The 15,666-nt window shown below is 37.2% G+C and overlaps 1 protein-coding gene and 1 pseudogene across 1 annotated transcript; both read left to right on the top strand.

Moving 5' to 3' along the window:
• Window positions 1–1,311: 1,311 nt before the first annotated feature.
• On the top strand, window positions 1,312–2,837 carry LOC147935958 (uncharacterized; annotated as a pseudogene).
• A 7,824-nt stretch (window positions 2,838–10,661) lies between these two features.
• LOC104718439 (protein STICHEL-like 3) lies at window positions 10,662–15,417 on the top strand. The gene is made up of 6 exons (XM_010436189.3): window positions 10,662–13,525; window positions 13,608–13,827; window positions 13,926–14,342; window positions 14,428–14,950; window positions 15,031–15,094; window positions 15,184–15,417. The coding sequence occupies exons 1-6, from the start codon at window positions 11,510–11,512 to the stop codon at window positions 15,283–15,285; spliced, it is 3,342 nt and encodes a 1,113-aa protein (XP_010434491.2). The 5' UTR covers window positions 10,662–11,509; the 3' UTR covers window positions 15,286–15,417.
• Window positions 15,418–15,666: the final 249 nt, after the last annotated feature.

Genomic DNA, 15,666 nt, shown 5'->3' with positions numbered 1-15,666 from the left:
AACAATTGAGATATATGTAAGTACTGTTCATACGCCAATATTATACTAACAAGTAGTAATTTAGTAATGGAAATGTATGTCTTTAGCTTCAGCTTTTGACTTTTGTTTTAGTCTAGTAACATTTCTGGGATAATTAAAACTAGGCTTTTACCAAACAAATTACAAAGAAGCACATGTGGGTGAAACATTTTGTTTTGTGTAGTTTACTTTTGCTTAAAATTCAAGACTGGCACGTGGAGACTAGCAATGGGCCGCCGCAAAATAGCAACGGTGGGCACGTGATTTAGGTTTCAGGTTCGATACTGAGAATTTTTAGACATGGATGTTTGAAGATTCCATCTGGAATTTGTATAGTAGTTCATCAGATTCATATGACTTCTGACTATAAGAAATATTCATTACTAATTGTTACCATGATCTTATTTTTTCACATATTTATTCTTATGATTTTTGTTACGATTTTAAATGGTTTTAAAAAGGATGAGTTTCTATTTCGATATTCCAAAAATAGCTTCCTCCACCTATGGGCTACGGATAATAGAATAATACATTAGCTTCAGGAATTTGACATTTTGTCTACTCCCACTGTAGTTTGAATAAATTTATAAGAAATATAGAAAAGGTTATATAGCTATAGCTAGGAGCAGTGCGTTTGAGTCTATGGATAAAAGTATTCTCTTCCACAGTTCCACACCACTCATACAAGTTCCAAGTGTTAGATAAAGCTTCAGTTTGGGCTCGGGAATCAAACTACTTTCCAAAATAGAACGTTAATTTAATGTGTCATGAGTCTATCAAAAATATGTGGATTCACTTTAGTTAGTTCATTGAATTTTGCAACTACAAAAGACCTCGTTTTTAGGTGCATTCCATCCCTTAATTATTAAGAGTATACAGTAGATACTAAATAACCTAAAACTTAAAAAGAATTAAGAAAAATAACCTTTGACTACATAGTTTTTATTTGGTGAACATGGTTGTGTATGAAATCGCTTAGGACCCTCTTTCTACTCTAGTGTCTTTCATTAAAGACAGAATAGAGATCTAACCGGAGTAAAACATTCTCTTTTTTGCATTTTTCACCCTGTTTACCACCTTTTTTCCTGATTCCTTGATCCTCTTGAGATTTATTCTAGTATTCATCCTAAGTTGACATCTCGGAGAAAATATAATCGGTGGAAATTAGTCTAAAAAATCTTTTTCATCTCGCCTTTAATCGTTTGTCTTTAGATCTTGAGTTAAAGCGAAGGGCGAGAATTTTCCTTTCACTCTCTCAAATCTAGCTTATCTCACTGAGTCAAAACTATATCGTCAGCCATGGATAGAGCGTTGATGGAAATGTCCCTCGAGGAAGAAGAAGTACCCTTCACCATGCCAGATCTACCTGAATACTCCTCCTGTGAAAGAAATTTGCTAAGTTTGGTAGGACGAACACTCAACCCGGAATGTCAACCGATGGACCAGTTAATACGAAATATGCCTCGCAAATGGCAAAAGCTCGGAAGATGCAGGGGAGTGGCGCTTTCCAAGGAAAAGTTTCAGTTCTTCTTCAACACTGAGCATGATTTGAATGAAGTGCTAGAGAAAAGTCTTCACACTTTCAATGATTGGACCATAGTGGTGGATAGATGGTTTGAAAACACACTGGATAACTATCTTCAATTCACTCCAATCTGGATTCAAATGTGGAATCTGCCAATAAAGTTCTACACGAAAAAAGCTCTTACAGCCTTAGGTGAACAAATTGGCCAAGTTCTGGAAATTGCCTTTGATGCGGAGAAGCCACAGCTACAAGATTTTGTGAGAGCAAATATATTGTTTGACGTCTCAAGACCTCTTAGGCGATCAAAGTTAGTTAATCTCCCAAAAGGGGACTCAGCGACTGTTTGCTTTGAGTACGAGAGGGTGCAGAGAAGATGTTACGAATGTCAAAGAATGACTCACGAAAACACAAGATGCCCGATCCTGATAAAGAAAAAGCTGGAATTGGCGGATGCAAGGAAGGTTGAGATTCCAATAGCAAAACCAATAAAAGAACCAATTCTGAAGGAATCTGATCCCCTGTTTGGAGTGCTTCAAGAAAGTCAAGTTGGGGTAGATCCAAATACAGGCAGACCGAGAATCTCCCCAGTAGTTTGGAAGGAATGAGACAATACCTCAGAGTTGGCAATGAAGAAGAAAAACTACTTAGAGAAGATAAGGTGAAGCAATCGGTTGGAGAAGTTGAAAAGGACCCTCTAGCACAAAACTCTATCCTTAGGCTAGAGCCGCTACCAATCTTCCATCAAGAGGTTAATAAAGAAAAAGGTGTAGTTTTTGATTTTGGGAGTGCTTCGACATCTGAGAAAAATCGAAGTGTCTTTGATGGAAAGCTAAAGACAACAAATACTGATCCCTCCTTAGGTCCTGATAGCTTGTGGGTTATGGAAGCGGACCCGTCCTTTATCAATGATGATTCCAAAGGGTTTCTAGCCTTATCTCAGCCTTTTCAGATTAACTCCACTGGTATTAATCTTAACCCTTTCGCAGTAAGCTCCAACTGATTGCTTTTCAGATTAATTCCAAAGGGTGCTACTTCGACAAAACCAAAAGCCAAAAAGAGGAACAGACCAGCGAAGAGTACTAGAAAGCTAAAAATATTGGAGCCAAGTAAAGGCAAATCAGAAGGGGTGCAAATTGGAGCGAAAGAAAAGAGGAAAGCAGATGACGAGAGTACAAGCACTGCAAAACAGACAAAGCTTAACCCCCAAGAGGTGATCCCAAAGGGGGGATTGCCTAACGCCCAATTAGCATCATCAGTTGGAATTGTCAAGGACTGGGACGGTCTCTGGACTTGACAATTCCTCGTCTCAAGGAAATGCGTAAAAAACATTTTCCTGAGATGTTGTTCTTGATGGAAACGATGCACAAAAGGGATGTTCTAGTGGACTTGCAAGAATGGCTAGGATATGATCGTGTACATACAGTTGAACTGGTTGGTAAATATGGTGGCTTAGCGCTTTTCTGGAAAAGTAGTGTTAAAGTTGATTTCAAGTTTGTAGATAAAAATTTGTTGGACGCTCAAGTACACTTTGGAGCTTACAACTTTTTTGTTTCTTGCGTTTATGGAGACCCTGATAGAAGTAAACGTGGGGCGGTATGGGAAAGAATCTCCAGAATAGGGGTTGGTCGAAGCGACAGATGGTGCATATTTGGTGATTTCAATGATCTGTTTCACAATGGAGAAAATAATAGAGGACCAAGAAGAAGTGATTCAGAATTCATCGGCTTTAATGATATGATTCGAGCTTGTGGCATGATTGAACTCCCGGGACAAGGGAATAGCATCACTTGGGCTGGAAGAAGTGGTGACCATTGGATTCAATGCAAACTGGATAGAGCTTTTGGGAATAATGATTGGTTAAAACACTTCCCAGTGTCAAACCAAGCCTTTTTAGACTTTAGAGGCTCATACCACAGACCAGTCCTAATAAAGCTAATGACGTCCCAAGATTCATACAGAGGTCAGTACAGGTTCGACAAAAGATTCCTACACAAAGAAGGAGTAAAGTCGGCTATCTTATCATCTTGGAGTAGTGGAAGAGCATGTACCAATGTATCAGTGGCGGATAGATTGTGTGCTTGTAGAAAATCACTCAGTTCATGGAAGAGGAAAAATTTCACAAACTCTCACGATAAGATTCAACAACTGGAAGCGGCATTGGAACAAGAGCAATCAAGAGTATGGCCAGTTAAGCAAAGGGTTTTCAACCTTAAAAAGGACTTAGCCAGGGCGTACAAAGAAGAGGAATCTTACTGGAAACAGAAAAGCAGGCAGAAATGGTTAAGAAGTTGAAATAGAAATTCCAAATACTTTCATGCTTCGGTGAAAATTAATAGGCAAAGGAAGAGAATTGCAAAGCTGAAAGACATAAACGGTAATTTTCAGGAATCAGAAGCAGCGAAGGGTGAAGTTGCGATATCCTACTTTCAAAATCTTTTCACTTCCTCTAATCCGGCAAGTTTTCAAAACTGGTTCAGTGACCTATCTCCTAAAGTCTCTCAAGAAATGAACACTAGGTTATTGGTAGCAGTTACAGACCAGGAAATAAAGGAGGCAGTTCTTTCAATAAAGCCAGCCAGCGCCCCAGGTCCTGATGGGATGTCAGCCCTTTTCTTCCAGAAGTATTGGTCCACTGTTGGAGCACAGGTAACTATAGAAGTGAAATTGTTCTTTAGTGAAGGGTTAATGCCAATTGATTGGAATTACACTCATATCTGCTTAATACCAAAGACCTTACACCCTACAGAGATGGGAAATCTAAGACCTATAAGCTTATGCTCGGTTCTTTATAAAATAATCTCCAAGTTAATGATCAAGAGATTGCAGCCAATATTGCCTGATATAGTATCAAATACACAATCGGCCTTTGTATCTGAAAGACTAATCACAGATAACATCTTAGTGGCTCACGAACTGGTGCATTGCCTAAAGGTCCATCCAAAAGTATCAGAGGAATTTATGGCAGTAAGTCTGATATGTTAAAGGCTTTTGACAGAATTGAGTGGAGTTACTTGAGATCGATGTTGTTAGCGTTGGGGTTTCACAAGACTTGGGTTAATTGGATCATGATATGTGTTTCTTTGGTAACCTACTCGGTCATAATCAATGATGCTCCGTATGGAATGATCTCACCGCAGAGAGGATTGAGGCAAGGAGATCCACTGTCCCCCTTTCTCTTTATCCTATGCACCGAAAGTCTTTCGCATCTGCTTAATAAAGCCCAATCACAAGGAATTTTGGAAGGAATTCAATTATCAGTTGAAGGACCTATGATTCACCACTTGCTTTTTGCAGATGACAGTCTTTTCATCTGTAAAACTTCGAGGGAACAAAGCATTGTCCTTCAAAACATACTGGGATTTATGGAGCAGCGACATGTCAGACCATCAACCTAAACAAATCCTCCATTACCTTTGGTTCAAAAGTTCTAGACAACATCAAAACCAATGTACAAGCTTGTCTGGGTATTGATACAGTGGGAGGAGCCGGCAAGTATCTTGGTCTTCGAAAATGCTTTAGTGGATCAAAGATTGAAATGCTAGACTACTTGAAAGATGGACTAAAGTCGAAACTATCAAGTTGAAACTCTAGAAGCTTATCTCAGGGAGAAAAGGAAGTTCTCCTGAAATCGGTAGCACTAGCTATGCCAGTCTTTGCCATGTCATGTTTCAAATTACCAAAACCCACCTGTGAAAATTTGGAAAGCGCATGGGCATCCTTATGGTGGAATTCCAATGAACACTCAAGCAAAATACATTGGAAAAGTTGGGATAAGCTCTGTCTATCTAAACCCCTGGGAGGTCTAGGGTTTCGTGATATCCAGACATTCAACCAAGCATTATTAGCGAAATAAGCTTGGAGGCTCCTAAAATTCCCAGATTGTCTAATGTCAAGACTCATGAAAAGCAGATACTACGAAGATGATGATTTCTTGGAGGCAAAGCTGGGTAAGAGACCTTCCTTCGCCTAGAGAAGTATTTTGTTTGGTCGAGAACTTCTCTTAAAAGTTTTGAAAAAAAATGTTGGCAATGGTAACTCCATTAACGTCTGGATTGATCCATGGATAAATGACAACGGTTTCAGAGCACCTTGGAGGAGAAACCAGATCTTCGATGTTGGTCTAAAGGTAAGCTCGCTGTTGGATCCCAGAACAGGGTTTTGGAACAGAGAACTTTTGAATGATCTTTTTCTTCTCGAGGATATCAACAGGATACTGCTTATAAAACCAGTCTGCTCACAAGAAGATTTTCATACTTGGCAATATAACAAAAGTGGAGATTTCTCAGTGAAGTCAGCGTATTGGCTTGTAGACAAAGAAGACAATATGGAGTTGGTAAATGAGATCACTATGCAGCCTTCCACTCTAGAGCTTAAAAGTCAGGTATGGAAACTCCAAACTGATCCTAAGATCAAAGTCTTTCTATGGAAGATGATAAGTGGCATCTTACCTATGGCGGAAAACTTAAATGGCAGAGGAATGAAGGTAGATGAGCAATGTCAGATTTGCGGAGGTTTAGGAGAATCAACGAACCATACTCTCTTCTTATGTACGCTGGCGAGACAAATTTGAGGCCTATCAGATTACCCATCCCCTGAAAAAGGGTTTCAAAACGGTTCTTTCTTCTCAAATTTCTATCACCTCCTGGAGAACAGGAATAATAGAAATTGGCCTGCAAGCATCAGAAAGAGCTTCCCTTGGATTTTGTGGAGAATTTGGAAAAACAGGAATGCCTTTATATTTGAGGGGAAGGTTTTCTCTCCACTGGAATCGATAGAGAAAATCAAAGAAGACGTTTCAGAATGGTTTGAGGCACAAATTTTGGAGCAAGAAGAAGAAGGAGTAATCATTACAGGGCAACCTGAAAACAACCATGGAGCGGCAAACATAGGCAGTGGTTGGGAAAAACCACCCGTTAATTGGTTAAAATGCAATGTGGGATCTTCTTGGTCAAAAAGAAATCAAACTGTAGGAGGATCCTGGGTTTTAAGAGATTCAAAGGGAGAGGTTCTGTTGCACAGTAGAAGAGCATTCGCAAACATAGCAAATAAGGAGGATGCACCACTGAGAGTTTTACTCTGGACTATGGAAAGCATGGGGAGTCATCAAGTGGATAAAGTGATATTTGCAGTCCAATCTAAAGTCTTGGTTGGTGCAGTGAACAGGCCAAACGCCTGACCCTCTTTTAAAGTTCAATCGGAGGCTCTTCACAGCTTTTTGAGGCACTTCAAGGATTGGAAGTTAGTTTTGGAAGTAATAGCATCAAACAGAGGAGCAAACCTTATAGCCCAAAGTGTTACGGTGGATATGAGATATCAATGTTATGTGGCCAGGGGTTTTCCAGTTTGGCTTCGTGGTGTTTTCATGGAAGAAAGAGGTTTGTCCTCTGTTTGATTGCTTGTTTTTTGGGTTGATGAAAGTTCTCAAGGTTAAAGGAACTTTTGGTTGGTTTTTTGGTATACAAGACTTCCATATTTTGTATAGAACCCATCTTGTCGAAATGGGGGAACTAGGTTAGGCTAACTTGTTAATTAGCTAAATTATTAGTGGTTAGTCTATTTGTAAATCGGTTGGTTCCATCTTTGGATTAATATAAATTCAGACGACAAAAAAACATAGTTTTTATTTGGTACAGAATTTTTGTCAGTGTTTGGTCTATTAAGCGAAAACTATTTAGGAATCGAGGAGTAGTACTTGTTTCATTTATATATTCCTAATTTGCAGGGGCGGATCTAGGCAATAAGCAGGTGGGGCACGTGCCCCATACTACTTTTTAAAAACTAGTCAGTGATAATGTGAAGTTATATCTTTCAGCTCATTTGGCAAATAGGTACCCATGAGAATTACTTTGGTCGTGAGTTCAAACCATATATGTTCTATTTTATTTTTCTCTTTTTTTTTTGAGTTACAATTTTATACTTTTTCTATGTCTTTGTTAGTCATTTCCTATTAATTCCTTTTTTGTCTACTAAATGCATTGTGCATTTTCTTTATTCTATTTAATTTTATTTTTCTTTAATAATTTTATATGATTTTAGTTTTGTTTAATTTTTCTATTTCCAATTTAATTTTTAAATGAATTGTTTTTACTGTACTATATATATATATATATATCTTAAAATATTAAGTTTGTGAGATATGGTTAGATAAGTAAATCTAAATGTTTATTTTATACTGAATTGTAAGTTTGTAATTGTGTATTTTCTAGTTAACACTTTTAAAAGATATTTCTATACCAATAGAAAAAATACTTTTAAAACTTTGGCTCATTAAAAATGCAAAGTCAAGGTATCAAAAATATATTTTTAAATATTTTTTATTATATAGTTTTAATATTCTAAATATATATGTTTTGTGCCCCAGTCAAAATATTTGTCGCCAGTGCTAATTTGTCTCCATTTATTTTGTCAACGTCCATATTTTCCTTTTCTTTTTTGGTATAGATAATTAGTGAAGTAAGTAGATAACAATATATTTGACCCCAAAACAATATGAAAATAATATTTAACGCAGAAACATGAAAACAGCATAATCCTTATTTATACTATAAGATATGAGTCACTTAGTAATATGCTGTTAAATCATCATAATCGTTGTACGTAAAGTTGATCAAAAAAATCTTGTTCACGAGCCGTGCCCATTCTCAACTTTTTTCCAAAGTAGTTGATAAATTTAAAGCATCCACACTAGCTCCACCCATCTCTTTCTATTTATACACGATAACTATTAATATATGCAACCAAAAATAATGTGAACAACGTTATAACAAATTATAAAGAAGAGTCCAATAGTGATATATATGACTTTTTTTTACCCATGCATATAAACTTTGTTAGCTGCGCTAAAACATAACTTTTGTTTTTTCTTGGACCAGTTTAATGTTTGTCTAATGTTTCACTTAAATTATGGTTTTGGTCCCAAAAATAAATGTAAGGTTAGGTACTAAGTTCTTCAACTAGGCCATGAAAAGTGAAAGCAAAGATACAAACACACAAAAAAGATCTGGCTAGATGATGTGTCAATAAGAAAAGATATTTAGATATAGTTTTTTTTTTTTTTGTCAAACAGATATAGTTTGACCATTATGTATTTATGTTTATCTATATGTCACAGTTAAAAGCATTCTAGTTCTACGTACCAAACTAATTAAGTACTACAGTATATATAGATCGATTCAACGTATATGTATATAAAAAAAAATTCAGGTGCCTAAATTTAAATTCGTGTTACCGTGTATGTGTTGTATATAGCATAGGTTACACATAGATACATATGAATCCATTGATATGTTTTTATTGTATTAGTGAAAAAAATGTCTCATGTTATGAGTCTCGCAAAAGACACGTGATCTCGCCTTCCTTCGACAGACTATATTACTAATTTCCAATATCCAAATCGGTGGTCCATCATGCTTTGCTACTCCATAGTCCATACCCTCTCTTTCCCATCTATTATTTTTATCCGAATCCTATGCCTTCTTCACTTGTGTCGTAGTAATTACTAACATTTAATATCTTTTGAGAATGTTAGTTAAAAGTTATACGATATGTTGTTAGTTATGATCAGTTAACTATATACTATCAGTCTATCATATAATGAATCTGGTTTTAAATATTTAGAGTATAAATAAAGATAAATTCCTTCAAATACCACTAAAAAAGTTTTTTTTCCAAAAATATCATATTTAGTTTTTTTTCCCAAAAATACCACAAAAGTTTTTTTTTCCAAAATTACCACAAACACAAAAAATTGATTTTTAAGAATGTAGAATTTTTTTTTTTAGGTTCAGGTTGACACATTTAGTTTTAGGGTATAGTTTTTAGGGATATGGTTCAATATTTAAAATTTAGAAATTAGTTTTTAATATTAGAACTTTAGTTCAATTATGTGGTATTTTTAGAATAAAAACCTATTTTAGTAGTATTTACGATAATTGCCCATAAATAAACCCGAGCTCCATGATATATATTACATTTTCCTAGTTTTATGATTTTATCCCACTGAAATAACAAAAGCATCTTGATATATAAATTCAGTGATCATACTTTTTTTTTTTTTTTTTTTTTTTTTTTGTAATGATCAATCTCAGTCTCAAACTTTGGATGTGCGCACGTGATCGGACGTTGACCGCAATAGTTATCCCCCGGATGCTTTTTTTTTTGTTTTCGTTTTGTCGTATCCTATTTCTTGCCTAATTGCAGTTTTGGCAATAAAACACACACTAAGTACATATTTTGATAATGGAACTATGGAATCTTACTTGAGATAGAAACCATTTCAATATAGTTTATATATATATAACGCATACCAATTTCTTTTGTTTTCCGTCAAATTTAGAAAACAAATTTTAGTCCGTGACGACTTACGTAGAGACACTATTCATCTCGATCATTTAATGATTATTAACAGTGATTATATTTAGAAATGATGACACATATCCATTTTGAATAGTTACAAGTAGAAACCTTAACTTAAACAAAAGAGGATATAAGTCAAAGAGCTTCTACAAATATCCATGATGTAAGAAAAAAGAATTACTTTGGATTGTTACTGTTGTATGAGTAGATAGATTTGGCTAGCCTGAGTGGACATCTCTTAATCCTTTTACCATATTTTACGAGTAAATAAAAATGAAATCATTAGTAAGAATGTAAACTTTTGTCACTGAATTGAGATTAATGTAAGAATATTTTTAATGGATTTCTAACGGTAGAATCCACCCATGACCCAATCATATTACCAAGGAAAAAAAAAATAGTTGTGACTGCTTTTGTATTATTGTTATTTTGATGACTAGAAAGATTTGACTAGCTTGAGTGGACATTTCTTATCCTTTATCATCAATCCAAATTATGTCATATTAAAAAGTATTTTGTCATAAGATGAAGTTCTTAAAATTGTTGTACATTTAACTGGATTATTCCAAGCTTTCAAATGACCCAATCATATGACGGACAAAACAAGCCAACAAAATTGAAAAAAAAAAACAAGAATAAGAAAAATAAATGCCAACGACTATTTTTTAAAAATCCCGTAACAAAGATTAACAAAAAACCAAGCCGTATTAGTTCAAAGGTCGGAACTTTTTTAATTAAGCAAAAAAAGAAGAGAAAAGGACATAATTTTAATCTTTGCATGCTTCTCCTACAAACGGACACACTTCTTTATTGTTCATATTATATGCCTTTGTGTTCGTGTCTGCAAACAGATCTGTCCCCTCCCCCCTCCTTTTAACTTCTCTCTCTCTCTCTCTTTCACTAGAAACCTAAAAAGAACAACAAAAGCCTCTACCCGAAAGGGAGGTGTTTACTACTCTCTGCCAAAAGCCATCGTTTTCTCCACAAAAAACCCCATTAGTTTTTCCTCTGAATCCCTGCATGTGAAAGTTTGGTGAAGAAATGAGGAGAGATCTGTGATTCCTTTTTAAAACGCTGCCGTTTCTTTTTCTTGATTTCTGTTTGGTTCTGTGGCTGATGAGGTCACTAACAACAACGACAATCCCCACTTGCCTCTCTCTTTTTTTTTTTTTTTCTCTTTCACTCTCATCAATTTCTTCTATCTCCCTTTCTCTCTCATCTTTAATGAGAATACAAAGTGTTCTCTCTTCTTTAGTGTACAAGAACCAGAAATTTTGATGCTTTAGCTTCCTCCCTTGAGAGCTCCAAAGTTTCCATTTTTAACTCTTTCCCCATTTGGGTTTTTGTTTTCTCAATTTCACTAATTTAGTTCGATTCGGGAACTTCTTTCTTCGTTCGTAGTGGGTTTGTGAGAGATTTCAAAAAGTTGTAATCTTTTTTTTTTTTTTGTGTGTGGCGAATCAAAGCTAATTAATTGCCATAGTTTGTTGCAAAACAAAATCACTTCAAATTTTGGAAAGTTGTGAAGATTTGGTTTTAAAAAAAATGAGATACAATTCGATTTGGTTCTTATGCAAGATTCCGAGGAGGAAAGAGACAAAGCTCTGATAAATGACGACGACCACTACGACAAGAGTTGCTTCTTCTTCTTCAACTCGGAATCGAATTCTCAAAGATGCAAATGGAGACATCGGTGAGCATCTTCGTAACCACATCCATTTAACCAACTGTATCCACTTGAAGAACCATATGCATAAGCAGAGTCCTGTTTTAACTGACCGTGCCTTAATGAGAGACCTCATTGTTCTCCAACGGTCACGTTCGCTTAGAGATCCTTCTGCTAGCCCTCCTGCTTGGAACACTCCTCCTTCGGTTGTTGATTTGCTTCCGAAGAAAGGAGATCATGTGGAAGGAGGAAGAAGGTCTGTTGATCATAAGAAGTCTAATCGTAGGCTGTCTGCTTTGAGTGGTTCTTCACCTGTTGTTAATTTTGGGACATCTAAAGTGACTCCTTCTGATGATAGGTCGGGTCCTGTCATTAGTGGTGAAAGGGACAGTGGTAGGAGAGTTAAGAGAGAGGAATCTAGTAGAAAGAGTTATAGAATTGGGGATGAGTATCAAAATGTGAATGAGGTTGTTTCTCATGGTGTTGCTTCGGTTAATTCGGGTTCAAAAGCTAGTAGGAGGCTTAGCAGGGTTAATGATGCTATGATTAAGACATTATCTGATCAGCGTAATGAGGTTGTTGTAGGTGATAGTGATGATGTGGTTTCATCTAATGTTCGTCCTCGGGTTAGGTATGGAGTTGGAGGTGGAGGTAGTAACACTCGGGGATGTACGGGTGGAATGAGTCGGCCTAAAAGGCGGAAATTTAGAGGGACGAGGAGAGTTCGAGGTAAGAGTAGAGATACTGGTGGTGGTGGTGGTAAGAGTGAGATGTCTGTTGCTTCTAACACATTGCCTCAAGGTGAGAAGCATGAGGTAGAGAAAGAGGGATTTGGGGAACAGAACATGACTAAAGCTTGTGGGATTCCGTTTAATTGGTCGAGAATTCATCACCGAGGGAAAACGTTTCTTGATAAGGCGGGTAGGAGTTTGTCTTGTGGTATGTCTGATTCAAGAGGAAGGAAAGGTGAAACCAATGAGAGAAATGGTTCTGATATGATGATGATACAATCTGATGATGGCTCAAGCTCCTTTATCCACTCTGATGGTGAAGCACTTCCTTTACTAGTTGATAGTGCAGAGAATGAAGGTTGGGTGCATGATTACTCAGGGGAGCTAGGAATTTTTGCAGACAATCTTCTCAAGAACGAAGATGATTCTGACCTTGCTTCAGAAGGAAGATCAGGGGAGAAAAAACACAAAAAGAAGAGCCATATAAATGCACGGCATCGACATCAGCAACAGCATCAGAGTCTTACGGAGAAATACACGCCTAAAACATTCCGGGATCTCCTGGGGCAGAATCTAGTGGTACAAGCTCTTTCTAATGCAGTTGCTAGACGAAAGCTTGGACTTTTGTATGTCTTCCACGGTCCAAATGGAACTGGAAAGACCTCTTGCGCTCGGATTTTTGCAAGGGCTTTGAACTGTCATTCCATGGAACAGCCAAAGCCTTGTGGCACTTGCAGTTCTTGTGTTTCACATGATATGGGTAAAAGCTGGAACATTCGGGAAGTGGGTCCTGTCGGGAACTATGACTTTGAGAACATCATGGATTTATTACTGGATAATGGAAATGTGATGGTTTCATCTCAGTCACCTCGGGTGTTCATATTTGATGATTGTGATACCTTGTCATCTGATTGTTGGAATGCATTGTCCAAAGTGGTGGACCGAGCAGCGCCACGCCGTGTTGTCTTTATCCTCGTGTGTTCGAGTCTTGATGTTTTGCCTCATGTGATCATATCGAGGTGCCAGAAATTCTTTTTCCCGAAACTGAAGGATGCGGATATAGTTTACTCGTTGCAATGGATTGCATCAAAAGAAGAGATTGAAATAGATAAAGATGCATTGAAGCTCATTGCTTCGAGATCAGATGGTTCATTAAGAGATGCTGAGATGACTCTTGAACAGTTGAGTTTGTTAGGACAGAGGATCTCTGTTCCTTTAGTTCAGGAACTGGTAAGCACTGTTCTTTCTCACTGATATCACAGTTGAAAGTTGGAAAGTTTTCTTAACTGAAAATTTCTTTTAATCTTTTCAGGTTGGGCTTGTTTCTGATGAGAAATTAGTGGATCTTCTTGATTTAGCTTTATCTGCAGATACTGTAAATACTGTGAAGAATCTGAGAACTATAATGGAAACAAGTGTAGAACCATTGGCTTTAATGTCTCAGCTTGCAACGGTCATAACAGATATTCTTGCGGGTAGTTATGATTTCACTAAAGATCGGCATAAAAGAAAGTTCTTTCGGCGACAACCATGTGAGTTTCTACATTTTCCAGCCTACCTTAACATTGCAATAGCTTTGTTTATGGTCTTTTGTTCTAATCCAACTTTTGGTTTTGATCACCATTTATAGTACCTAAAGAAGATATGGAGAAACTGAGACAGGCCCTTAAGACGTTATCCGAGGCAGAGAAACAGCTGAGAGTATCAAACGATAAACTGACTTGGCTCACAGCCGCGTTGCTTCAACTAGCTCCTGATCAGAACTATCTGCTTCAACGTTCTTCCACTGCAGATACTAGCTTTAACCGTAGCCCAGTACCGTTAGAGAACAATGGAGGTAGAGAAAGCTCAGATCACCATCTTGATCCTTCTAGCGATCCAGCAGGTGGAAGAAGTTCTGGTTTGGACAGAAGAAGAGGTGATAGTAGAAAAAACCGACCTGCTGTTGAAGAGATTTGGTTAGAAGTTATCGAGAAGCCTCGAGTTAACGGTTTGAGAGAGTTTCTTTATAAAGAAGGAAGAATTGTCTCTCTTAGCCTTGGATCAGGTAATGCATTTTGTGTTTAGATTAGATGTTCTAAATTTTTTTGAAGCTAAATGTTTTTGTTATTTTTGTTATGGTGTTATGGCAGCTCCTACTGTGCATCTAATGTTCAGCTCGCCGCTAACCAAATCCACAGCTGAGAAATTTCGTGGCCATATCATGCAAGCATTTGAGGAGGTTCTTGAGTGTCCAATCACGATAGAGATCAGATGCGAGACAAAGAAAGATCCAAGAAACAATGGGCATCATCATCATCATCCACACCCACCTGTGAAAGATAAAAGCCTGCCACAATCTTTAGCACTCATTGGCCACGATTACAACATCGATGGAAGTGGGAGAAGCGAGATAGTTGAAGTTACTGAATCTAATGGACAAAGACGACAACAACAACAGAAGCAACATGAAGAAGAGAGGACAGAGCGAGTTGGTTCTTCTGCATTAGCCCGAGCTAGAAGGAAACATTTGGAAGCAAGCCAGAGTCAAAGCATTGTGAGAGGTAAGGTCTCGTTGGCTCATGTGATCCAGCAAGCTGACGGATGCTCACTCCAAAACGGTTGGTCTAAACGTAAGGCCGTGTCAATAGCCGAGAAGCTGGAACAAGAGAATCTGTAAGAATCTCTAAACACTCAAATCAAACATCCTAAAGATATATCAAGTAAAAAATATTAACTCTTTCTTTTTCTTACAGGAGACTTGAACCAAGATCAAGAAGCTTGTTATGCTGGAAAACCTCAAGAGGCACACGTCGCAAGGTAACAACCAAACTCTCTTTATCTTAAGTAAAAATCAAAACTTTTTGGTTATCGGTAATTGAAAAAAATGGAAACTTTGTAAATGATAGGCCACGAGGTTAAAGGTGAGAACAAGAAGGGCAAGACCACATTCGTTGCTGAAGCTCGTGTCATGCGGAAAATGTCTGTCGACTAGATCTCCAACTAGATGAAAAAAGCGTTTGTTCTTTGATCGTTCATACGCAGATTTTACTGTAATCATCACAATCAGTGTAGCTTCTTTGCAATTTATAATGTTTCTGAATATGTTCTTACCACAAATAATAAATGCATTAGTTTTAACTGTTGAACTGTTCGTTGAGCTTATTTGCATCAAGAACTGCGCTATGTACACCACAGACGCTAACGCATCAAGAAGTGCGTTTACATAATGAACACAAGCTACGGATCTTGTGTGTCAAGATCTCAATAATGCTGGAAAAGTTTAAATCGTTAAAAGCCTAAAACCAAGACAAAGGCAAAGCACTTCAAGTCTTCTTCAATCACATTTGATTATTTCATAAGGACGGTAAATGAAAGTTTTCCAACAAGGA

The sequence above is a fragment of the Camelina sativa genome, chromosome 10 (genome assembly GCF_030686135.1).
Source record: "Camelina sativa cultivar CO46 ecotype springtype chromosome 10, ASM3068613v1".
In the NCBI taxonomy this organism is placed as follows: Eukaryota; Viridiplantae; Streptophyta; class Magnoliopsida; order Brassicales; family Brassicaceae; genus Camelina; species Camelina sativa.
The sequence above is the reverse complement of the archived record's forward strand: the minus strand, read 5'-3'. Positions and strand labels throughout refer to the sequence as shown.